General features: G+C 44.7%; 1 protein-coding gene across 1 annotated transcript in view; it reads right to left on the reverse strand.

Moving 5' to 3' along the window:
- Window positions 1-10,927: 10,927 nt before the first annotated feature.
- Window positions 10,928-27,472, reverse strand: part of VPS36 (vacuolar protein sorting 36 homolog) — a 44,998-nt gene continuing 28,453 nt past the window's right edge. The window contains exons 7-14 of the mRNA XM_088469089.1: window positions 22,602-22,634; window positions 22,439-22,516; window positions 19,451-19,585; window positions 17,986-18,051; window positions 16,753-16,817; window positions 12,002-12,086; window positions 11,800-11,876; window positions 10,928-11,721 (exon numbers count right to left, since the gene is read on the reverse strand). Coding sequence (XP_088325215.1) covers window positions 11,628-11,721; window positions 11,800-11,876; window positions 12,002-12,086; window positions 16,753-16,817; window positions 17,986-18,051; window positions 19,451-19,585; window positions 22,439-22,516; window positions 22,602-22,634 — 633 coding nt within the window. The 3' untranslated portion in view covers window positions 10,928-11,627. The remainder of the gene's footprint in view (window positions 11,722-11,799; window positions 11,877-12,001; window positions 12,087-16,752; window positions 16,818-17,985; window positions 18,052-19,450; window positions 19,586-22,438; window positions 22,517-22,601; window positions 22,635-27,472) is intronic.

Raw genomic sequence — 27,472 nt, forward strand, 5'->3', positions numbered from 1 at the left:
ACTTGCACCAGATATAACCCTGAGGAAATAGTGCTGTTTCCGCAAAAGTAATTGCTCAGTGTGGTTATATCGTGTAACCCACTATGTAGTCAATGCCACCCATGGCAAGCTTGGAGATCAATTTAAGGTCTGATTGTCTGATGGAAAGTTAATCGCTAATAAACAGTTTCTCAAAACAAGATGGAAGTGGTGCACCTCAGCCCAAGTGGCAGGCAGACCTCGAACCTCGGCCCAGGTGGCAGGCAGACTTCGAACCTCAGCCCAGGTGGCAGGCAGACCTTGAACCTCAGCCCAGGTGGTAGGCAGACTGCACCTTGGCCCAAGTGCCAGGCAGACCCCATACCTCAGCCCAAGTGGCAGGCAGACCTCGTACCTCAGTCTAAGTGGCAGGCAGACCTCGTACCTCGACCCAAGCAGACCCCGAACCTCGGCCCAAGGGGCAGGCAGATTGCACCTCGGCACAAGAGGCAGGCAGATTACACCTCGGTCCAAGGGGAAGGCAGACTACACCTCGGCCCAAGGGGCAGGCAGTCTACACCTCAGCCCAAGCAGATGAAAAAAATTCACGGCATGTTGGAGATTCATCCGAGCACAAATCACTTAAACATCTTTGTTGCAATTATTATGAATTTAATCTGTCATTCTATACAAACCTCAAATGTAGCCAATTTGATATTTCTAGTTCTAATATGCATGTTGTGGTTCAGCTTGGATTTGTTATACTAAACTATGAATTTAGTGCATCTTAGCAACAACAAATTATGAAAACCTCAAACATATATGAAGGCCAGGACTTTGCAACTATCATGGAATAAATTCTCTAGCGTTTGCCTGTGATCAGGACCCTGCAGACCTCCAATGCATTGTGAGCAAAGTCTGGTTTAAAGTGTGTCTGGGAGACCCTACAGCTCACTGGAAAACACACCTGTCATTGATTACAAAATCAATAGTGCTTTATTGATTTTGAAAAGATTAAGCACTAGTGGCTTAGTAAGTGCTAACATTATTGAAGACAATATGAGATATGGTAAGAACTTACCCTTGTTATCTCTATTTCTACGAAGTCCATAGGGTTCCACAGGATACCTTGGGGTATAGGTGTGACGTCAGTCGCAGGGCACCAAAGAGTTAAGCTTTCAGCCTCCCAGGATGCACTAGGTCCCCCTCCTATACCCCGCCCCCGGGCCAAGGCACCTCAGTTAGTTACCAAGCCATAGGCCGGAGGAGGAGAAGGAAGAGAGAGAACAAAGATCTGGACACATACAAGAATCACATTCTCACCAGAGGGAGACGGAAAACCGGTGACCAGAGCAAAGCCCATCTGCAGCACAGGTGCGACAGGGCGGGAGTCCTGTGGAACCCTATGGACTTCGTAGAAATAGAGATAACAAGGGTAAGTTCTTACCATATCTCATATTTTCTACTTCAGGGTCCATAGGGTATCCACAGGATACCTTGGGGATGTCCCAAAGCAGTATCCTTTAAGGGTGGGGACGCTCCTGTGCAGAAAGGAGAATCCGCCGCCCGAAGGAAGCATCCTGAGAGGCGAAGGTGTCAAACCAGTAATACCTCACGAAGGTATGGACAGAAGACCACGTAGCAGCCTTGCAGATCTGAACTGCCGAGGCACCACGTCGAGCTGCCCACGAAGGACCCACAGACCTAGTGGAATGAGCCTTCAGAGAAGGAGGGACCGGTAGGCCTTCATGAAGATAAGCTTCAGAAATAGCCATACGGATCCAGGCTGCCAAAGTTTGCTTTGAAGCAGGCCAACCCTTTTTACAGAAGCCATAGAGGACAACAAAGCGTCCGACTTCCTAAACAAAGAAGTGCGGTCAACATAAGTCCTTAAGGCCCGCACAACATCCAAAGAGGCCTCACCCACGGAAAGACCCGGTGAGTTAAAGGCCGGAACAACTATTTCCTCGTTAACATGAAACTGGGAAACAACTTTGGGAAGAAACTTGGGCCGAGTGCGGAGCACTGCCCTGTTCCCATGAAAAACCAAGAAAGGGGGTCTACAAGAAAGAGCCCCTAACTCAGAAACACGTCTGGCTGAAGCAACGGCCAGAAGGAAAACAGTCTTAGCTGTTAGCCATTTAATATCCACTGAGCCCAGTGGTTCAAACGGCGGTCCTTGGAGAGCCCTCAGGACCACAGCCAAATCCCAAGGTGCCACAGGTGGAACAAAGGGCGGCTGAATACGGAGAACACCTTGCATAAAGGTGCGCACATCCGGGATTGTAGCAATCCTACGGTGAAACCAGACAGATAGGGCCGAAACCTGTACCTTCAAAGAAGCAAGGCGAAGCCCATGATCTAGTCCCGCTTGCAGGAAGGCGAGAATCCGAAACAGACGAAACTCCCGCGGTGCATAACCTCTCGGTCGACACCACTGGAAGAACATATGCCACACGCGATGGTATATCCTCGCGGAAGACGGTTTCCGAGCTCGTAACATGGTACGCACCACAGAGCTGGAAAACCCCCAGGACCTCAGCATGGCCGTCTCAACAGCCACGCAGCCAAAGACAGCCGAGTCAGGTCCGGGTGAAGACAAGGACCCTGAGACAGAAGGTCCGGTCGTAGCGGCAACCGCAGAGGACTGTCCACGGACAGACCCTGAAGGTCTGAGAACCAGTGCCGTCTGGGCCACGCGGGAGCTATCAACAGGAGCGTCCCTCCTTCCTGTTTGAATTTCCGGATTACCCGTGGAAGAAGGGAGACCGGAGGGAACAGGTATGCGAACCTGAACGTCCACCGGACGGACAGAGCATCCACCAGAGACGCCCCTTCGTCTCTTGTGCGAGACCCGTACACCGGCAACTTGTTGTTGTGCCGGGACGCCATGAGGTCGATTTCTGGAAGACCCCACCTGTCCACCAGTAGTTGAAAAACGTCCGGGTGCAGGGACCATTCCCCTGGATGAACGTCCTGGCGACTTAGAAAGTCTGCCTCCCAATTTAGCACTCCCGGGATGAAGACCGCTGATATGGCCGGAAGATTGCGCTCCGCCCAAACCAGGATCCGAGAGACCGCTACGAGAGCCGCCCGACTGCGAGTTCCTCCTTGCCTGTTTATGTAGGCCACGGTGGTAGCATTGTCCGACTGGACCTGCACCGGGTGACCCTGGAGAAACCGCTGTGCCTGCAGGAGAGCATTGAAGACCGCACGGAGTTCCAAGATATTTATTGGAAGCTCCGCTTCTGTCGGTGTCCACCTGCCCTGGAACAAGTGTGGACCCGAAACTGCTCCCCAGCCCCGAAGACTGGCGTCCGTTGTCAACAGGACCCAATTTGGAACCCAGAACGGACGTCCCTTGTTGAGGTGGGTCGTCTTTAACCACCACGCAAGGGACAGGCGAACCTCCGGGGTGAGCACAATCGTCTGAAACTTCAGAGACTGAGGCAGCCCGTTCCACTTGGACAGGATCAGGTGCTGCAGAGGTCTGGAGTGAAACTGGGCGTATTCCACCATGTCGAACACCGACACCATGGAGCCCAGTAACCTCATCGCCGAGTGTAAGGACACCCGGCGGCTGTGCAGACAACTGCGCACCCTTGACTGTAAAGCAGAGATCTTGTCCTCCGTCACGAAGATCCTTTGCTGTCCCGAGTCCAATAAGGCTCCAAGATGCAGAATCCTCCGAGACGGGATTAGAGTGGACTTCTGCCAGTTGATTAGCCAGCCGTGCCATTGCAGCAGTGCAATGGTCAGGTCCAAGTGGTGTAACAGGAGCTCTGGAGATCCTGCCACCAATAACAGGTCGTCCAAGTACGGCAACATGCGGACTCCTTGCAGCCGCAGAGAAGCCGCCATGACCGCCATAGCGTCCTGTAAGTTCAATGACACCATGTAGTCCCCAGGTTCCAGCGCCAGAATGATGGACCGTAGGGTCTCCATCCGAAACTTCGGGACCCGCAAAGACTTGTTGAGTGCTTTGAGGTTGAGAATCGGACGATATGACCCATTGGGTTTCTGTACCAAAAAAAGATTTGAATAGAAACCCTGGCCCCTCTGGGAGAATGGAACAGGCACTATAACTCCAGCCTGGAGCATAGTGTGCAATACCTTCCGCAGCTCCGTAGCCTTGTTCCGGTCTGATGGTAGACCCGTGGTGAAGAATCGAGCCGGGGGTCTGTGCCGGAAGGAGAGGGCGTACCCGTGAGAGACCACCTCCAGAACCCAAGTGTCTGTCGTAGTGAACGACCAACACCGGGAGAACTGCAGCAGGCGGCCTCCCACCCTGGGATCCCCCAAGGGGAGACCCGGACCGTCAGGCCGCAGGCTTGTCATCTGGCTTGGGGGCCGGACGTCTGGTACTCCATGCCTGTTTCCGGGGCTTGACCGATTTCTTAGGGCCAGCCTGTCGAGGAAACGACTGTGGTTTGGGCCTGCCCTGGGCCCTAGATGACCGAAAGGACGATGGTCCAGAACCAGAAGGAGCAGCGGCCGACGGGAGACAAGCAGATTTGGCTGCCGCCAGCGTGGCCACAATCTTATCCAGATCCGGACCGAAGAGAACTTCTCCGGTAAACGGCAACGCTTCCAGACCTTTCTTGGGTCTGCGTCCGCCTTCCAGGATCGCAGCCACAAGGTGCGACGAGCAGCTACCGCTGCTGAAGAAATTCTAGACACCAGAGTACTAATGTCTAGAGCCGCCTCGTTGATGTAGGTGGCCGAATCACGGAGATTGCCAATCAACTCCGCCTGTTCGGCCGGACAGTCGGATTCAAAAGAAGCCTCTAATGAATCCGCCCAGCGCTCCATCGCTCTGGCAACCCAGCAAATGGCCATAGCCGGCCGTGCTGCCCCCCCTGCAAGGGAATAAGCAGACTTCAGGCAGATTTCTACCTTGCGGTCCGTAGCATCCTTAAGGGAGGACATGGATGGCATCGGCAATGTGGCACTACGGACAAGACGGGTCACGTGAGAATCCACCTGTGGAGGGGATTCACACTTAGCAAAATAATTATCCGCGAACGGATAAGCCACCGCCAGGCGTCTCTGCGGCTGGTATCTTTTGCCAGGTTGTTTCCACGCCTCCTCTAAATGGTCCACCAACTGACCCGAAAGAGGAAAGACTGTGGCATCGCCCTTCACATCTTTGAAAAAGGCATACTTAGATTTAGCCGCTGGGGGAACTTCGTCCTCAATCACCAAGGCTGTGCGGACCGCCCGAATAAGTCCAGGAATATATACTTTGGACTTAGCATCAGCGTCCTTAGTATGGAGAGGTTCCTGATCGTAAGGATCCAGAATCTCCCCATCATCAGACGTCCCTTCGTCATCCTCATAAGGAGCGGACAGAGACGCCACCGGCCTTTTATGAGGCCGCATCACAGACTCCCCTTGCAACACATCCGACAAGTGCTGTACAGAACTCGTCAGGGAGTTAACCCACGCTGGCTCCTGAGAACCCGGGAGCGGGGAAATAGGGAGACTGTGGGGTACCACCAATTGTCGTGGGAACCCCTGCATGGGTGACGACACCACAGACTGCTGGGACAAACCCATCGGAGTAAACGCGGGCTGCGGAGCTAACTGGCCCACTAAAGCTGTTAACGCCTAAGCGAAACAAGCCCAGGGCGGCTCCTGTACCGGTGCTGTAACCGTAATAGGCCGCGCCATGGACAAACACTGCCGGCAAAGGCCCTCCGCGCTACCCTCCCCCTCCGCTAACGGTACTTTGCACGTGGTACACTGTAGCCGGAGGGGAAAATCACTTTCAGACATGATGGCACCACGTATGTGACCTCTCTCACCAATTAAGTATTAAATAGGCGAGAGACCACCCTGCAGCACCGCACCGCAAGGGCTTTAGCAGAAAGAACAGGGACAGTAATAATGCTGACAGTTTAGAGAAGAAAAGTTACAGGCAGCGCTAGCACAGTCACATACAATGCAGAGAAATAACAATTCCTGCACTAACAGCGCTGATCACTCAACTACACAGACACAGGGCCTGGTAGGACACAGCGCTGCATACACAGACCTGAGCCACAGCGGAGGAGAGGTATGCGGGGGGACCCAGACCACGATGCTTCCTTCCAGACTTCCAGCAGCGTTCACCATGCGTTGCAGAGAAGATGGCCGCCGAGGAGCAGAGAGAAGCTGGCCTGGGGGAGGAGCGCTGACACAGGACCAGTCAGCACAGTGCAGAGAGGGCTGTGTGCAGCGGGGGAGGCGCCGGCTGTGAGACAGGGAAGGCGCGCTCCCCTGGCATGCATTTAACCCCTGGGACGCCGCAGCGCTACCGCTCTGCTGCGGTCCGCTGTCCCAGGGGGTAGTGGAAGCGCAGGTTGGTCGCCTGGCTCCACGCTGCAGCCAGTCCCCAGGGAGCCCCCTGCCTGGGGACTTAGGACCATGTGATCAGCGGGGACCCACCGCGGAACCCCGCTGCTTACCTCTGTCCCCCTTGAATCCGGCCATGGTCCGGAACATCTGGGGTCACCGCTAGCTGTGACCCCAGACGCCCACCAGCATCCCCGGATCAGTACCGGCGTTCTGGTACCGGCGGGGTGTAGGGAAGACAGCATGGACGTCAGGACTGACTGTCCATGCTGTTCATCCAGATGTGCAGCCACAGCTGCATGAAGAAAAAGCTTCAGGGGCTCTTCTAGCCCCCACTCCAACAGGTGCACCCGACTCCGGCCGGGCACCAAACTAAACTGAGGTGCCTTGGCCCGGGGGCGGGGTATAGGAGGGGGACCTAGTGCATCCTGGGAGGCTGAAAGCTTAACTCTTTGGTGCCCTGCGACTGACGTCACACCTATACCCCAAGGTATCCTGTGGATACCCTATGGACCCTGAAGTAGAAATACTGTATCCTAAAGGACCAAGGACATATAACTGCATTAACTATATGCTGCATCCATTCAAATGTCCATTATATGTTCTTAAGCTGGGTATACACCGGAGCGATGTTGGGACGATTTCCCATTTCGTAATGACAAATCGCCTGCATAGCTCAGTTTGTACTGGCGATTGTGCGCTCCCGAGGACGCTAGCGACGGTCTCTAGGGTTGATGTGCTGCACATCAAACCTGACGACATCGCTAGCGACCTATAGTAAGTTATTGATGGACGGAACAGTGATCTTTCCGTTTTTCAGTAACTTTTTCAAGTATGGATGGACATTCGTTCTGATGACGGAACAAATGCCCTTCGCTCCAGTGTGTACCCAGCTTCACTGTGTACATGCTGAATAATCAGTGCTGGAATCAGACTAACACTGTTCTACTAAGAGCAAAGTGGAAAATACTGTAAAATAAACTGATTGAATTATAAACACACAGTTCCAAAAAGACAACACGGAAATAACAAAGTCTGTACATTCTTTTAAAATATCTGATAATTATCCTGAATTAGCAGAAATTCTTGTTTTTCGACCACAGGAAGATAGCTCCAGGCATGGCCCTTTTATAGCACCGTGCCATGTAAACATGTTTGGAATAATGTGCAAGAATCCCCACTATATGCAAATCAATTCTAATGTACAATAACCTCCTCAACCCCCCAATTGTACATCAGTATAATTCACTTATCATTTGTACACATTGCAGGTGGTACAAACCCCAGCAATGGCAATTCAGTGCACAGGAAAAGTAGATGATTATTTTATTGATCAGCATTAATAAAAATAAATTTTACTTAAAGAAAATAAAATAATAAGTTCTGTTCATAATTTTACACACAGTATTAATTAGCATTTTTCCAATGATTTATTCCAACTCAGTGCTGACATCAGACATTGTGATGTCCAATACAATTGACTAATTCAGGGGCCTCCTAACATTTTGTGTATCCAACAATTCCCTTGCCACAAACAAGCATGGGATACAGACACTGACACAGACATACTGTATACACTTAGAAAGGAGACTGAGAATAGCATGCAATGTGCAGTAATATGGCTCTATCAGTAAAGTACAAGCTTGTCAGGTATATTAGTACAGTAGATTTCCAGGTTACTAATTCCGCTGAAGGGCAGTTGCTAAATAAAGTCTTGAGCACATCATTGTCATATGATTTAACTTCCACCTTACACTGTGTCTCTATTACTGATTGAGTTGTACAAGCGGCAGACCTACGTAAATAACAGATCCACTATGGCTTGGTACAATTAACTGATCACCAAGTGGTGAGTAAAGGAGAAAACTCTAAGAGGTAGATTTACTAAAGTGTGGGTTTTTAGAAGTGGAGTTGATGCCATTAGCAACCAATCAGATTCTGGCTATTATCTTCTAGAAAGTGCTAGATAAATGTTAAATAAAATCTGATTGGTTGTTATGGGCAACACATCCAGTTCTAAAAACCCACACTTAGTACATATAACCCTGTGTTGAACAGGATTACCTGCTCTGTCCCCCTTTACAGTTTAGGCCTCCTGCAAGTGTACCACGTTGATGACTGCCCTGTTTCATCTTAATACATGAAAAATACACCACCAACATTCTTTAGGCTCTATGTGTACACTGAACAAATACGCAGCAGCTAATTTACAAATATATTTTATTAAAGCAATCGTATGCTGTAACCAAGCCATGCCAAGTTCAAGTGCTTCCTGGGGCCACTTTAGGGACTGCAAAAAGTTTTAGGGTCTGCAAATATACAGAGGCTATAACTGTTTTTGTAAAACAAGATTAGTAAGCGGAGGTTGCAATAATAACGGAGACACCACGTGATCAGTGCCAACGGAACACCGGATTTCTGCTTGGCTTCGTTTAATCTCCACAAATAGAGATGTTGTTATTTGGTTGCATACATTTTACAAACCTATTTACACGGCGCTTTTTAAGAGGACTAAAACTTCAAGCGATCAGAAGATCCATACAACAAGCGCGGCACCTGTAACACCAGAAGTACTTACAAATTACAACTACAAAAAGGGACAACAATGCAATTAGTAAAAGCACCAAATAGATATGTGGCCAGCACATGGCGTGTGCATGACACAAAGATGAGCTAAAGCTGATACATTTGGAGAGTCTCCTTTCCTACCTGTCTTTCAGCCACTGTCAGCAGTGGGAATAAATGGCATGGCCAAGAGCGTACAGGTCCCCCTGACAGATCTGCCCACAGCTTGTCACACATTGTGCAGGAACAAAGAAAGTGTGAACTACGCTCTCCCCGACGTCCACACATTGTTCATATACTGGTGACAGACAGTAGTGACTTGTTGCAGGAAGAGAAGAAAACCCCAGTTTTCCGAGCATTGGATCATACTCTGTATACAGGCAGTCTGACAACAAATAATTGTATGTATCTTCTCTGTCGAAGAGAAGCTTATTGGATATTCAGACTCAGGACTCTGGAACCCCTGGGTCTGAATGAAACCATAGAACTCAACATATAGATTATGTATATTGCTAGGAATTAGCAATATGGCTTCCCCCTTCAGTTATGATGTTTATGAAGTCTTTATGATAGTTAGTAGTTTTGTATGTGGCTTATTTATGATGTTTATGTAGCCTTTACATGTGTCTATATATGGTACTCCACACTTTTATTGGTATAGGTCATTTCTAACTCATAAATCTGGTCTCTTAGTAGAGAGGGTTGAGGGTATCCTCCAATCTCAAGTTAATCAATTATATTGTAAACTATTTAGAATGTTATCCTTTAATGCAATTAAGTTTTTAAAAATAGGACTATATATATATCAAAGTGGTTATGAGGTTATGATTGGTTATGAGATAGGAACATTATCACATTGATAATATGTGAAGGTTCCAGAATTATAGCAACCAATTTACCATCTAGTAGTGATATTTAGATCTCGAAATATGTTATAATATGATGTAAATATAGAATTAGTGGGATTAGAAAAAGATAAAAGATTTCACACCTCAATGTCATAATTTATGGTAAATTTAAAGTTTTATTATGTTCTGTTCAATAGAGATAATCCATCCTTGATATGAATGGGTTAATGTGTATATGGTAGTGATATACTAGTTTCCACAAAATAGCCAAAGTGGATAATAAATGAGACAACCTGTCCAAAATTTGATTAGTAGCCTTCATATGAGGTATTTAAGGAGGCTATGACTGCTGTAAGATCATCCCTCTGAAGAAACCGCCGGTCTTGTGGGCGGAGAAACGCGTCAGTGATTGGCTGTCGGTGACACGCAGGTGGAACGCGGAAACAGGAAGTCCATACAGCAGCATCCGGAATACAGCAACACGAGGAAGCGGTGGATTACATCCGCATCACCCCCATTCCAGGCTTGCGGAGGGGCCGCGTCACAGGAGCGGAGGTCCCTTTGCATTGGGACTCGGCGCCACCGGAGGCAGGGTGAGCAGCCGCCAGATATACCAGCGGGACACATCAGGTATTAAACGTACCATCTACAACCACGTTGGCTTTGAATGCCAGGATTATTGCATTGGCACATTTGCGAAGACACGCCAAGCACGGATTGCTTGGAGATATCCTCCCTACCGCACTTCCTGAGATTAACCTGCTCATACTAACAAACTTCAATGCTGCTATAATCTTATTTTTATTAAATTCCATTAATCCGAATGAGTCATATTAGGATTATTTCCAGTTGATGACCAGGAACTAAATATTATTTTAGAATAAGCATATGCTATTATTACTGTTATTAATATAATTTAGAGGAATTGGCATTTTATGTGTATTTATTATTGTGTATTTTTTTGAATTGAGTAAACATTTTAAATCAGCAGCTAGTCACAGGCGCCTTTATTCATTTTAAAGTTGTATACCTTATTTCTGTGGAGTATCCAGACCCACATTGTAAGGGCAGCCTACACTAGCCCATACTATATACACATCCTATTGTATTAATTGATAGCGCTCACCGTATATCTCCTTTTTTCTTTTTCACTGTATACAGGCAGTTTGACAAACAAATAATTGTATGTTAGTTGATATGAAGAGGATAAATTGCCCAAATCAGTTGTAACAATGATCTTTATGCAGACTGATATTTATACAAATCAGAAACAATACAGGTGTAATCTATCAGTATAGATGTCCGTTACAGTTAGTGTCCTTTCCATAGGAATACCGCTCTGAAATCTCCATCATCCCAGTTATTTATTAAAGGACAAGTAAGCCACTATTATACATTTACATATATTCAAAGTATGTGGATTATTACCAGTTATTTACCAAGTTAATTAATATATCTGGAACAACCTAAGTGGGATAGAACTTGTCTCTTTCATAAATCTAGGACAGTAGAGGAAACTAAATAATAGCTACTGCAATTTTACTTTTTATTAACTGACATAATGCTTTGTCATTTGATCTTTTTGTCCTATATCCATAACCTTTTAGACATTGCACAAGAGCTGCGAGATGTGTACATTGCTACTTATGACAGGTGATCAAATACAACATTGCACTTCACATCTTAATTATGTTGTAGATAAAGTCACAGTAAGATCACTCCACTGTAGATTCATAATTCAGGTATGACATTTTTCATTCTGTGTGTATCTGGCAAGTTTTTTGTGTCCTTTAAATAACACCATTAGTTAGATGCAACTGTGTACAATGAAACTTTGGCTTGTGCCAATAATAATTCTTTGCAGATGATGGTCAGTGATTTGTTCACCAATGTTTACTGTAGACAAGTCTTCGAAAGTTTCTAATTCTGCGTCAAGAACATGTTTGGATAGAAGCGCAAACCTTCAACCGAGTCATCTCTGCATAGGTGTCCCATGTTTTCTGCTAGTAGGAGCCTGCCAAAAGAGCATAACGCTGCTAGTATAATTCACAACAGCAAGCAGGAGAACATACTACAGACCAGGTGGAAATACCTTTCTTTGGCCAGCAGAACAGACATTCCCACAATCTTGGAAAACTCTTCAGAAGTCAGCGAGCCCCTTTCAGATACCTGGTCAAAACAAAGCATCTCTTATTCGTTAAATGAAGAACAGTGTTTGTGTAATGTTTGGTTACTAATACTTCTATGCAGTAACCTAAAAACCCTTCAGGGTCAGCGATATAAAATTGCAGTACCGTTTCTAACGCAGAAGCCACCATTTCCTCTTCATTGTGGGACTGATGTTCTATTACCATTACGCCGCTATCAAATATACGAAGCCTGTAAAATGTAAAATCTAATTAGATCCCATAAATTGCTTAAAACATTTACTTGCCCTTCAATTTAATTTAAAAAGACAAATGTAAATCCATGACCTGACTGGAGACATGTCTGCAGTCTGCCACACTTCAGGAGGTACATGTGAAGGTAATGAAAAGGACGGACATTTCCCAGGCAAAACGCAGACACATGGCAGCGGGTGAGCCTGGTACATGACCAAAGTGTGGTATTTCCACAGCTACGTTACTTCATAATTTCTGGGAATTGGCATTATTAAATAAAAATTCTGTCACAAACTACTAGTTCTCCTTAATAAATTGTTTCACCTCCAACTTAGACTTGACCCTCTTATGTGCGAACTTTACAGCTTGGGATCTTGGCCCTGAGGAAAAACTGGATTTTGGTACTTACCAGTAAAATCAATTTCTCCGATTCCACAGGGGACACTGGAGTTCAAGACACTGGGGTATAGACGAGTGGATGAGTGGAGCTGGCACTTTAAATTTATAAGTGTGAGTGACTCCTCCCCCTCTATCCCCCAGAAGCTCCAGTTAGACAATTGCAGCCCGAGGAGATGGAACAGAATCAGAAGGAATCAAACAACAAAGACAGCAAAGGTCGAATAGAAACATACATAATAACAGAATGTATTCAACATGTGTAACAGAACAGAACACAATGGCAGGTAAAGCAGTGCTGGGAGGGCGTCCAGTGTCTCCTGTGGAATCGGAGAAAGGGATTTTATTGGTAAGTACCAAAATCCTATTTTCCCCTTCATCCACCAGGGGACACTGGAGCTCAAGATACTGGGGACATCCCAAAGTTTTACTCCCCCGGGTGGGAGAGCCCTGAGTAACCTGCAAAACCCTGCGACCAAAAGTAGATTTTGAGGCCGCAAGGGTAACAAAATGATAGAAACAAACAGAAAATGCGGACCTTGGACCACAGACCTGCACGGAAAAACGAAGTTGCTGAGGCGCCATGACGGGCAGCCCAAGAAGACCCACCGCCAAGTGCAGAATAGAAAACCGGCGAAGGCCGGGCACTAGCAACATTCACCTGTTGGATGGCCAGATGGATCCATGTATTCCAGATTGAAAAAGGCTACAGGTGTAGCCGAAACGCGTTGCTGCTCACCTATCTTGAAAACTGGAGATTCACACTGCTGCTGACTAATACCCAGTAACCAGCAATAATTACTGATACATGCTCGACTCCTGACGTGAGCCTCTATACCATCAGGCGGCAGCTGAGAGTAGAGTGAACCGCGACTAGTGCCGGCACACGTGATCACGGCCTGGAGGCTAATACCTGTTGCATTGTCCGCACCGCCGTCTGCTTTCCGGAGACGGGAGCCGCCTGTATCCTGCGGCGGTGTATGGTCGCCTCCTGGGTGCGGTGCAACGTGTGGGCCAGCGGGTATCGTTGGTGGAGGGATCCTGTTAACTGGTATGCATACTTACAGCACCGTAACTTACAACAGTCTTTTTTAAAGGAGCCCTGACTGAGTCTCTTTTCTTTACCACCAAACAATACAAATACCACACTCCACGATCTAATCGTGACGGATCAGGTTGCCATATAACAACTATAAAAGAACTGGTGTACCATTTTATATGTCAGAAAGATCTCAGTTAAATTATTATTACTATTGAGAGACTCAATTTTATTAGTATCAATCATTTGGATACAAACGACCATTACCTGGAATAGTTACTGGCAACAGTAACACTTTGGTCTCTCTGAGATTGATTGATACATATTCTACTTTACTGAGAGTTTTATCAACGCTCTTTTATTGCAGTTTAATATTTATTTAATTAACCATTCATGTTATCTTAATGATTGTGTTATCAACTGATATAATGTATGTATTTTAATTTATTTATTTTCATTGTTCTTTATATATAGGTTTTTATTTATTTGATTAAAAAAAATATTTCTGGTTAACACCTGATTTTGTGCTATATTGATGTCCCAACTTTAGCATTAGAGCGCAATTTATTCTTGTTTTTAGATGGATCCATGTGACAACATCTGTATAGAAGCAGACCAAGCACGTTTGGCAGCACCACAAAGGACACCAGAATCTGACTTCGACAACGCTGCAATACTGGCCACCAAAATCTGAAGAGCCCGCACAAATCCACGGTGAGGGAAGACCGAGAGCCATCCGACAGCGGAATCACAATTGGCTGGTTGATGTGGAAGGCCGAAACCACCTTAAATAGGAAGATGGATTGGAACAGAGTTCCGCACGGTAGTCACGAAAATTAGATAAGGAAGCCGACAAAAGAGAGCTCCCAACTCCGAGAGCCGCCTGTCCAAAGCCAAGGCCAATAGGAGAGCAGTCTTCCAAGAGCGGAGTGTCAAATCCATGTCCTCCACGTCTAGAACAAAGAATATTGGAGGAACAGTAGAACCAGGTTAGGTGTAGGCGTCATGGTGGTGTGGCCGTAGGCCAAAACCTGGTGCAAACCTGAGGTAGCCAAGAGTCGGATTGTGTTATAACATAACCCCACTGGAGCTGACAATATCTTACACAGTCAATTGCCCCATAGAAAATAACTTAAGTATATTTCTGCAATATACAGTTTATAAAAGAGATGAGATGACTCAATTTTATGAGGCAGAGCTTCTATAAAAACGTTGCAGCTGCTCAATTAATTAAGCAGGCAGACTGCTACAACTGTGCACTGGGGGTGGAGAGGCTGTCTGAGCCCAACACCCAAAAAGTAGCTACATTGTAAGCTTTTAATAAAGCCAGGACAGTGGTGTCAGACATCAAACTCATAGAACTATTTACTCCTGCTCTGAATGCTGGCACTGTGCTTGCCGAGCCGCTACAGATACTCAGAAATGTACCAGATACTCTATCTGTATACCTGCTGAGCGCAACGTAGGTGCGGTTATAGCCTCTTTCTGGACTTAGGAATTGTCCGGGATATAAAAGAGTTAATGCTCTGCTGGAAGCTCCCTCCGGTCCATTAGAGTGGGGGTGCGGGAAGTGCCTCGCCACCACTAAGCCCTTTTGCCTCCAGCCCAGGTTTTAAAAACTGGAGCGCTGCTGACAGCGCCTGGGTCCTCCGGGTCAGTGCTAGTAACTAAAATAAAAATGAAGAGAAAATAAAATTAAAAATAGGCTGAGCTCAGCCCCAAGTGACCGGCTCCCTCGGGCACGATTCTAAAACTGAGACTTCTGGGGAATACTGTAGAGGGGGGGAGGAGTCACTCACACTTATAAATTTAAAGTGCCAGCTCCACTCATCCACCCGTCTATACCCCAGTGTCTTGGGCTCCAGTGTCCCCTGGAAATAGGTTTGGTCCATTTATCACTGTTACAGTGACTGTGGCGTAAAAGGTAATTCTACAACGCCGAATCCCGCTCACTGCCGACAATAACTGCTGTTACACAAACGTTGCTGAGTACTGTACTATGATAGACAATCCACACTCCCTGATTTGGGTAGCATGTTTCTATCGCAAGGGAATAACGTGCAGGAGCCACAGTTGCTATTGGTGTATTTTATTACTACTCTGTTATATGAAGCTTACTGTTCTCCTCTCTAAACAAGATTACACTGCAATATCTCATTATATGGACTTTCCAGCCCCTCCCATCCTATTCCTTTTAGGTGTTCCTTTGTGCTCCCCATGTCTTGGTTTTGTTTTTGACTATCTGATGTTATCTTTATTTTTATTCATGGATAGAATACAATTTGGTATTGATCTTAATACAGTTTCCGACTATCATTATTGTAAGTAGATACAATCTCACCGAAGCTGGTTTTACACGTTACTAAAATCACCTTTTTTTCAATTATGATACATACAGCCGCTCAAGTTCAATGTATGGCTAATCTGATGTCTGAATAGTACCCATAGAGTACATTATGTTCTGTATGTGTTTCTTTTCCCTCTTACGGCTGGGCCATAGTCCCAACAGATCAGCTCGCTTTGCAAATTAATTTGTCTGTTGATTGTAACCTAGATTTACATGTATTATTTGTTGTACTTTTCTTTTTTGCGAAAAAACCCCCCAATATATTATACAAATGCAAGATTAGGTGTGGTTTACATTTGATATTATGGCAGTTTGCAGCAACTGCCCCTTATTAAAGTAAAGGCAGCTCTATATAATCACAATAATTCTGGTGTCTAATTAATGCTTATCTAATGCTACTGACACCCGATGCTAGACACTCCAAATTCATACATCTACACTGTAAGTAAAGTCATGCATTAAATGATATTGGCCTGAATCTTTAGTAATATTTCAGCTTTGATTTCCTAATAGCACATAAGCAACCCAAGGTGATCAAAGACGGACATGTAGCATGTGGTCTAGGGGAACTTTATAGATAGAGTCTTCCTACCTGTCCTCTCAGGTGTGTTGCAGGGAGACATGTTCCAGACTACTACAGTCTTCAGACATAGCTGCACTCACACAGTTTCCTATTGTATCGTACAAGTCAAGTGCTCCTGAGTGGGGAACTAGACAGGAAGTGTAACTCAGGCCATCCCTCTACATTACCCTCAGGAGTCTGACCAACTCTTATTTCTGAGCAGGGAGGGGAAGTCTCCTGAGGCAGAGGAACTGCGATGATTTATTTTTACAGAAACCAAGTACTGATAAGGACACTGGAATTAGCAGCAAGTTTCTTACCGCAGGGGAAGCTTCAGAGATTCCAACATTTTGCAGGCGTTTACCAAATCCTCTGGAGAAAGCAACTGTAAGATATCAGAAGTGTCACTACACTCTTGGCTCTTTCATGTTTAACATCTAATTTAAAAGCCTGAAATCTGTCTGTATAGATTTGGTTAAATGGCAACTACTAAAAATCTGCAATAGGTGTCCTCAAAACATAAAATTAGGATTCACTAGTCAAATGTGTTATTAAGAAAAGAAAACAAACTTTTATGACAACATTGCATCTTTCAACCAAAAGCTATAGAGACAGGAGCCATCGTTTAAGACAGCGGTTCCCAATCTGTACACCGCGGTTCCCTGGGGTGCCGCAGCGCTGTCTCCAGGGGGGGTGCAATGACAGACACATGGAGGAGGGGGGCTGCAATGACAGACACAGGGTGGAGGGGGGCTGCAATGACAGACACACGCAGGAGGGGGGCTGCAATGACAGACACACGCAGGAGGGGGGCTGCAATGACAGACACATGGAGGAGGGGGGCTGCAATGACAGACACATGGAGGAGGGGGGCTGCAATGACAGACACATGGAGGAGGGGGGCTGCAATGACAGAAACATGGAGGAGGGGGGCTGCAATGACAGAAACATGGAGGAGGGGGGCTGCAATGACAGAAACATGGAGGACACATTTTGGCGCATATTGTTTTTATTTTGCTCTTATTCCTCTTAATGAGTGCTGTAAATTGTTCTTTAAATGAATTATAATTGAAAAAAAATATACATTAGTTTTCCTTGGATTTATGTGTATTATTTTTGCAAACAAGTTAATAAGTATTTCTGTCCTGACCTAAATACTAATTACGTTATTTTGACCCAATTACTTTAAAAAAGGGACTGCTTGGTAATTATTTTGGCTTAGGGGTGCCTTGAAAAAAATCATGGAGACCCTAAGGGTGCCTTGAACTGAAAAAGTTTGGGAACCACTGGTGTAAGACATTAGAATACATACGGATACTATACACTGCCCTATTTGTAAATAAAAGTCAGTTGCAAAAAAAGAAAAAGTACAAAGGAATGCATTCCTGAAAGATTCCTAGCAGAATGTCTAGGTGCTGTGATGTACTAGCTAATTAATAAACATGGATTAACAGATGACAATAAGTAAACTACTGTCCTTCAACAAAACTAAATACCTCTAGTGTACATGGTGCAAAACCCCAATCATAATCCAATTCCCCTTTTACCCTTACCTCCATGCCCCTGGCCCGATTTACTAAACAGTAAACTTCTGTAAGAGACATAATACCGCCTCGTTCCTGGGGGAAAAAAACAAGATACAGGTTATTAAAGAATCTTAAACTTAAAGAATAGATCATTAAATAGAAAAAAGCAGAGTGGAGCGCTGGTTTAATCAAGTGACCACACTGATAAATGCAAATGATTTATAGCAAAGATTAAACAGTTCATACATAAATACATAAAATATAAGTCTCTACACTGACACGGTGATATAGTGTGGATTTGCAGATGGAAGGTGAATTGCTATAACATAGGACAACTCCAGGGTCCAGTAAATAATACAAACAAGCTCTGAATGTATCCACTGTGGTAGTAGAATGTCAGCAAGAACTTTGGAAACAATATTGCCAAAAGGAGAATCCAAATAACCGGAGAACTGTAATCACCTGTAATGATGTAGCCAGTACTCACACTGTGTAGGTAGCGTCAGGCTAGTGTCTGGAGTGCACCGGGAGCCGTTCCAAGCGGATATGCAGGTAGAGGGAAAATGACCAAAAGTACAAAAGTATCCGTGTCCAGTTAGGGGTGATCCCTTGACGCGTTTCTCCAGGTTTAAAAATTCCCGATTTCATCAGAAGGCATATCCATCCACACGCAGGGAGAGTCAGCTGAGAGAACGCTCTTTACCCCCTTGACGGAAAGGATACCAACACTTACGGAGCACCTAACCTGTTTAGCCAGACGGAGATTGCATAGACGCTAGGCAGGTCATCAGCGGCTCCCGTCACCACACTCAGAAATAGCTACGCCAGTATGGGGCGTCTGGTCCCCGCTTGGAATGGATCCCGATGCACTCCAGACACTAGCCTGACACTACCTACACAGTGTGAGTACTGGCTACATCATTACAGGTGATTACAGTTCTCCGGTTATTTGGATTCTCCTTTTGGCAATATTGTTTCCAACGTTCTTGCTGACATTCTACTACCACAGTGGATACATACAGAGCTTGTTTGTGGACATTATTATTTACTGGACCCTGGAGTGGTCCTATGTTATAACAATTTCACCTTCCATCTGCTCATCCACTCTATATCACCGTGTCAGTGTAGAGACTTATATTTTATGTATTTTATGTATGAACTGTTTAATCTTTGCTATAAATCATTTGCATTTATCAGTGTGGTCACTTGAATAAACCAGCGCTCCACTCTGCTTTTTTCTATTGTCCTTTTCAGCAGGTGCAGAACCTGCATGTGTGAGCTGCTCCGTTTATTCACAGGGTTATTTTCTGGCTGGCAGTGCACCTTGTTGTATTTTCTAGATCATTAAAGATGTTAAGTTAGTATTTACATAACCACTCGCAGTAACTTTATGGGGCACATTTCCTAACAAATGCAAAACAGTACACCTTACTGTAGGGGAATAATAATGAAGATTAGAAGCACACACAAAGCAAGGATATTCTCCCCTCACCTCTAATGGGGTCTGTAACATGGTGGCAAGCTGCTTTGCCAGCTGCATGTGGTAGTGTGTGCCTGATCCGTGCGTTTCCCGGGTGACGGGATTGGCGATTCCCATGCTCAGCAGGTAGGATTTAAACTTGATAGTCTACAAATATAAGTTGAAAATTGTATAAAATAGTTAGAATACTGTAAATACATACACAATATGACGTACAGCTAATTCATTCCTTTTGATCAGATTCTAATGATGGAGAATAGTAGAATCAGAATGCTTACACTATATGCCAGAGAGCACTGTAACATCCATGGGGAAGGGCATTGATCAGAGAAACTACAATGATGAGACTCGGACAGTTGTAGTTACAGTTTGTATGGCAGAGATAGGAGAAACCGATCATGGGACAATAGCCTGGGTACAGATCTGAGAATGAGTTAGCCAGAAAGCTCATGGCAGACTGATAACCCAAATGGAGGAAACTTCTATGGTCTGACGAAAACCAAGAGTAAATATTTTGGCCTCAATGCTAAAGGTGCCTACACACTTAGCGATATTTTATACGATTTGCCAGATTCCGGGGCATCGTGACGACAAATGTTGTAAAATATTCCCAAATCCTGAGTATCCACTCACGATGCCGATGCGCGTCCACGCAGGTCTACATCGCATCTTCAGATCTGCCGTGCTCCAGGCAAGATCTGCCAGTCTGGGACACGATGCACTGGAAAAAGTTAAGGATGCACGATAGATCTTTTGTCACAGTGAACACTTTTTACACCAAATCGTGTGCCGGACTGCCGGGGAGCTGCCGGGTGAGAGCTCAAGGGAAATCCTACACGATGTTGGATCGTGAGCACATCGCCAAGTGTGTAGCGTAGGCACCTTAAGTGCTGTGTTTGGCGCAAGCCTAATACTGTGCAACTTCCCAAACACACAATCCTCAATGAGACGCATGATGCTATGGGGATGCATCTCTGCTTCAGAGACTGGAAGACTTATTAAGTTAGAGGACACAATGGTTGGAGGCCCTGATTCAGAGCCGGACGCTCTGACAGAGCGCTCGCTCTGAATCAGGGCCAGTCTCTTTTTTTTTTTAGAACGGCCTCCTGGCCGCTCGCATAGCTGTGGGTGACCACCCACAGCTATAGCGAGCGGCCATGATGGTCGCGATGGTCAAGACCACCGTGACCATCGGGCTTGCGACGAGACCACTGTGGTAGGGTCTCGTGGCTGCAAGCCCCAGAGAGCTTTCAGCTCAAACAGAGCCGAAAGCTCTCCCACTGACCACTTGTGATGTCAGTGGTACCGCCCCCAGACGGTAGGCGTTCCCATGGGAACGCCTCCGTCTGGGCAGCCACCCCCCCCCGGCCCGCCCACCAAAGGGGGAGTGCTGTCACTCAACATCAGGCCTGGAGTCCGATATACACAATCTTGGAGGAAACCTGCTGCAGTTAACCTGGGGGATGAGTTAGCTTCCAGGGAAACAATGACCAAAAGTCACAAAAAGAAAACGAATGTCCCACAATGGCCAAGTTAAATCCCACTGCTCAACAACACTGGAAATCTGTGTCAAAATATGAGGATTTCTGTTCCCAAAGGTCCTAATTTTAACCTGATGGATTTACTTACTGAATAATTGTCATTTTTTAAATCATTCAGAACAGAAAAACCTCATTGGCCGATGGTCTCACCGAAATTAGTAATCTCCTTATTCAGCGAAGTAAACAGCAAATCCACATTGACTTGATTATTTAAATGCTGGATCTGGGCACTTTTACCCTTTGTGTTTGGCCACACTGGCCTCAGATAAAGCCCACTGGGCCGGTCACTTAAAGGTTTACATGTGGTGACCAAATTGGGCAAGATTCAGCCATTGAGCCGGCTACCAATGGGGTCTGAGAGACCACATTTACCACAACGCCTGCTAATATTCTTATCTGTTTAGAAATTATCATTATTAGGCATGAACATCATTTTGGGGTTACAGTGGCATATATATTGAATTGTGTAGTGAACATAAAAGTGAACCTCAAATTGTTTATTGAAGTACAAAAATGCATTCTTTTGTTCAGAAATTAAAGCACTGATGTGGACTTCTAAATTAACACATTTGTAAAATCACATCGCATACACCTCAGGCATACGTTGCTTTACAAACGTTACAATTTGGATTAGACAAAGGGCTCAATCCCATTGTCTGCTATGATCTCGCGGGTGCGAGTCACCACGACAACGGCCACACTTGGCGGCAGCCTGAACTCGCACAAAGGTGCTCGCAGTCCCATAGGGCCTCCAGCTAAATTGTGCCTATTCGGGCTTGGAGCGGGCTGCGAGACGAGGTGCCTTTGCCAGCGTTTTAACCCCATGGCAATGGCAACTTGCACCCTTTGCGGCTAATTGGATTGACCCGTAGGAATGACACTTTCAGTGCAAACACAATGAAGGACATTTGCAGGATAATTAATACAAAATTATCACATTATTGTTGAATTTGGCCACTCAAATTTTTTTGGGGCATAGGTATATAGATTCTTTACAAATTCAGTAAATACTTGGAATGAATGATCAGATTTGGTCACTAGGAGTTATGGGCAAGTATAAAATATCTTCGACACTATAGAGCTGAACTGTACAATAGTATTCGGGGGAGGGGGGAGGCAGGTGCTTAAAAGTATTTTGCAGGTAATGTATTGATATACAGAAAAAGAAATGAGAACATTAACAAGACAATTTAACGACCATAGGGTTATCTTGAGGTAAAAGAAAAGTAATATATGCTTTTTCCACAGTGACTTAAGCATAACATAACTAAATTCAGGAGAATGTAATGATAATTGCAGCCAATATATGATATGCAGTATGTACAGAGGGGGCGCAGGTGTTGTTACCCCAGACACCATTTCAACAAATGTTTTTCCTGGATTTGTCCTTCATAATAATATTGTGATGTTATTCTTCCCAATTTACCTTGGCAGGCTGCTCACAGACACACGTTCATACCTCATCTTCTGTGATGTCTCCTTGTTTGTCTTTGATTTTGTTAGCTATCGATTTAGACAGTTCCACCATTTCCTTGGCCTGTAAAAATAATTAGTGTCTATCACTCCTCTGCCAGAGGACACGGCTGCCCTGGACACGGACTCACATTAATGTCTCATCGTACCTTTTCCATCAGCTTGCTGAGATCCTCAAAGGCCTGGAAAACAGAATTTGGAAGCAATGTGTAGTAAGGATTTGTCTTCGATCAAATGGGCCATACTGTCCTAGATACAAAAATCACTTCCATTAAAGTGTCCTTTCTACCTGGGCTGACTGATATAGGTCAGCTATACCATGAGTTAGCAGTTCTCACACATCAACTGTGCCACAAAAGGTGTAGGATGAGTGGGTATCACCAATTCCATACTGAACAGTGTATAGTGTATAATATATATATATATATATATATATATACATATACATACACACACACATACACACAGAGAGATGCGGTCCGGCACTCCTTCTGGGAAAAAACAACTGGCTCTGGTGCCCTCAGCAAATATTGAAATGTAAAACTAAGCAAAAAAGGCTGCGGCACTTTGACAAAGGGGCTTAGCGATCCGAAACGTTGGCTTTTTTATTATGTGACACCACTCAAAATATTTGCTTTATAACCAGTCTCCAAGTGCCGCAGCCTTTCTTGCTTAGTATATTATATATATATATATATATATATATATATATATATATATATATATACACATATATACACACATATATACATACATACATACACCATGTGAGATGGGAGAACAAGTGAGAGATTTAGTCTTATGCTGGGTACACACTAGGATGATGTGTCGTTTCCGGCTGAATCAGAACGACATATCGTCCGGATCGTCTATATCTATCAGACTATATGCGCGTTCTTGCGGTCGCAAGCGATATCGTCCGGATGGTCAACTGGATGGTATTGCATGCGGAGCTGCTGCTGCACGTAATAAAAGACGAAATGAGGGATTATCCAGTCGTGCATTACATTGCTCAATGTGTACCCGTGGTACGATATGTCTGCCCGACAGGCTGACACATGGTCTGGGTACACGTCGCTAAGTGTGTACCCAGCTTTACACAAACATCCTGGAGGGAAATGTACTAAGCCTTGACGAGAAAAAAAAAAGTACAAACCAATCAGCTCCTGTCACTACAGGCTGAGTTTGAAAAATTACAGTTAGGAGCTAATTGGTTTGTGCTTTATCTCTCTCCAAAGCTTAGTACATATACCCCACCCTGTGTCTTTATTTTGGGTCTTCTGACTTTCCAGACAGACAGCAGCCTGATAGCTCTCTTACTACAGAGAGACAACTACTTTGTATGCGTGACAAAGCATCATACTGTTGCTTATGAGATGGACACTAGGCCCTTCCACACATAAAGAGGGATTCCTTACGTTAGTTGGTGGCAGATAGGGTAGGATTTAATTTGCTGTTTTTATTTTATTTTACAGGTTAATAAAACTGCCTATCGCTGGCTGTACCAAACCAATGGACCTTTGTTTTGTTTTTTTTGGCTGGCTGTTAAACAGAAGAGAACCCCTGGAGATGCCTCCATAAACATCTCACGATAATACACAGTCAGGTGCATAAATATTGGGACATTGACAGAATTTTCATATTTTGGCCTCTATTCACCAGCAGAATGGCTTTGAAATGAAACAAACAAGATGTGCTTTAACTGCAGACTTTCAGATTTAATTTGAGGGTAATTACATCCAAATCAGGTGAACGGCGTAGGAATTACAACGGTTTCAATATGTGCCTCCCACTTTTTAAGGGGCCAAAAGTAATGGGACAAACTAAACAATCCTAAATCTAACTTTCACTTTTTAATACTTTGTTGCAAATCCTTTGCAGGCAATTACAGTCTGAAGTCTGGAACGCATAGACATCACCAGACGCTGGGTTTCATCCCTGGTGATGCTCTGCCAGGCCTCTACTGCAAATGTCTTCAGTTCCTGCTTGTTCTTGGGGCATTTTCCCTTCATCAAGTGAAATGCATGCTCAATCGGATTCAGGTCAGGGGATTGACTTGGCCATTGCATAACATTCCACTTTTTAGCCTTAAAAAACTCTTTGGTTGCTTTTGCAGTATGCTTCGGGTCATTGTCCATCTGCACTGTGAAGCGCCATCCAATGAGTTCTGAAGCATTTGACTGAATATGAGCATATAATATTGCCGAAACACTTCAGAATTCATTCTGCTGCTTTTTTCAGCAGTTACATCATCAATAAATACAAGGGAACCAGTTCCATTGGCAGCCATGCATGCCCACGCCATGACACTACCACCACCATGCTTCACTGATGAGGTGGTATGTTTTGGATCATAAGCAGTTCCTTTCCTTCTCCATACTCTCTCTCTCTTCCCATCACAAGTTGATCTTTGTCTCATCTGTCCATAGGATGTTGTTCCAGAACTGTAATGGCTTTTTTAGATGTTGTTTGGCAAACTCTAATCTGGTCTTCCTGTTTTTGTGGCTCACCAATGGTTTACATCTTGTAGTGAACCCTCTATATTCATTCTTGAGAAGTCTTCTCTTGATTGTTGACTTTGACACATATACACCTACCTCCTGGAGAGTGTTCTTGATTTGGCCAACTGTTGTGAAGGGGTTTTTCTTCACCAGGGAAATAATTCTTCTGTCATCCACCACAGTTGTTTTCCGTGGTCTTCCGGGTCTTTTGGTGTTGCTGAGCTCTCCGGTGCGTTCTTTCTTTTTAAGAATGTTCCAAACAGTTGATTTGAGCACACCTAATGTTTTTGCTATCTCTCTGATGGGTTTGTTTTGATTTTTCAGCCTAATGATGGCTGGCTTCACTGATAGTAACAGCTCTTTGGATCTCATATTGAGAGTCAACAGCAACTGATTCAAATGCAAATGTCACACCCAGAATCAACTCCAGACCTTTTACCTGCTTAATTGATAATGAAATAACGAGGTAATAGCCCACACCTGTCCATGAAATAGCTTTTGAGTTGATAGTCCCATTACTTTTGGCCCCTTAAAAAGTGGGAGGCACATATAGAAACCGTTGTAATTCCTACACCGTTCACATGATTTGGATGTAATTACCCTCAAATTAAATCTGAAAGTCTGCAGTTAAAGCACATCTTGTTTGTTTTATTTCAAAGCCATTGTGGTGGAGAATAGAGGCCAAAATATGAAAATTCTGTCAATGTCCAAATATTTATGGACCTGACTGTATACTGTATATATACAAATATAAACACACACACATTATCCCAATGGGAACAACGTCTTCAGGGAGAAGAAAAATGCAACATGTGGAACAGATGTGTCCAGATAAATCTATCCTACATGCGCTGCAAGTCTAATTACACATAACGCATGAGCGCCGAGCGTCTCAGTAGCGTCGAAAGTCTTTTTGTGCTGAATAATAGGATATGCGGCATGCCTATATTCTGTGTGCGACTGCAGGGGCATCTACATGGACAGTGCTACGTTACAGCGCCTCGGTGCTACCGAGTAATTTAACACGCAAGGAGGCTAGATGTATGTGGACACATCTGTATCTGCCAATCCTTCCTTATGTTCTACCAAGTACTAATACAAGTCTATAGATATTACACCATTGAATATTTTATGTTTCACAAGTATCCAGTTTTAGTGTTTATTCTAGCACCCTGTAATGGTCACAACCTGTGCAGTTCCTCTTTCCTGCCTGGGGTGTCACTCTCTGCTCTGGTGCTTCTAGCACACTCAGCTAACGCAACAAACTGCTGAAATACAGACCAGACTGTAGGGGTGGGCAATAAGTGGCCCCCAGCTGTTGTAGGACTACACACCCCTGCATGCCCTACCACAGTTTTGCTATTTGGCCATGCTAAAGGTGTTGCAAGGCATGCTTGGATCTGTAGTTCAACAACAGCTGGAGGGCCACTTAATGCCCACCCCTGGACCAGAGTGTGCTAGAAGCACCCCAGGCAGGAAAGAGGAACGGTTCGTGACAGGTGCAGCGTGCTTGAATGAACACTACAGTATGATTTATTTTTTGTTTATTATGTACTTTTTAACATTTTAGCAAGAATATTAGTCCTGTAAAGTGTTTTTTTTTTCTATTTGAAACATTGAACCACATATAATTTTTTTATTACTACAAGGCTGAGTAATGGAGATAACATTCTAAAATGAATATAATTTAATTACAATACCACAGTTAATCTGCAGGCATAACATTAATAGTTTGCTTTGCGGCCTGGGTGTTGAGGATGATGAATGTGTTTTGAGTGCTCCTATCATGCAAACATCTATAACCAACAACATCGGTTCCACCACACAGCTACTAATTTAATTAGGAAAAATGCACGCTGGGTCCTTGCCGTCCCCGACTATCTACTGAACATGCCCGTCAACCTGATGACGCTCATCAGGTTCGGCATGTTCAGAGATAGGAGATCAGGCTCCTTCACTGAATGACGTTCAGTGAACGCCATTCAGTGCGGGCACTGCACCTTGGCGACATGAGGGTCTGAACGCTAGTCGTTCAGTCTTTCAGGTCGCCTAGTGGATGGGCACCTTTACACCTCAATCAGTTTTATCTCCTGTAACTCTGATAAGCTCCAGAAACATTATATATTTCTCAATATTATTAATATAATTTTTTTTTAAAAATGTATTATGACATTTATGGGTCTTCTTATACAAGATAGAGGCACATTTCTGATGGCTAAGCCAATATTCAGGCTATAAATCACTAGACCCTGGTTACATCACTAAAACATGGAACAAGAGTACAACAGGAAATGGGCGTGGCCACTGAAAAATGGGGGTGTGCCAATATGACACGCCACTATATCTCGTCACTCTGGGAATATTCCTTTCCATTCCAGCTATGACTGTATTTTACATTATGGAGAGTGTGAAGTAGCATGATATAGTTAGAATTCACAGGTCTTGACTGTAGTAGCAGGTGGCTCCATTTTGTAAGGTCACTGACTGCAAAGCATGAAGGTACAGTATGACTGTATTTT

This window comes from Taudactylus pleione, unplaced genomic scaffold (genome assembly GCF_031769625.1).
Source record: "Taudactylus pleione unplaced genomic scaffold, aTauple2 ptg000089l, whole genome shotgun sequence".
Lineage (NCBI taxonomy): Eukaryota > Metazoa > Chordata > Amphibia > Anura > Myobatrachidae > Taudactylus > Taudactylus pleione.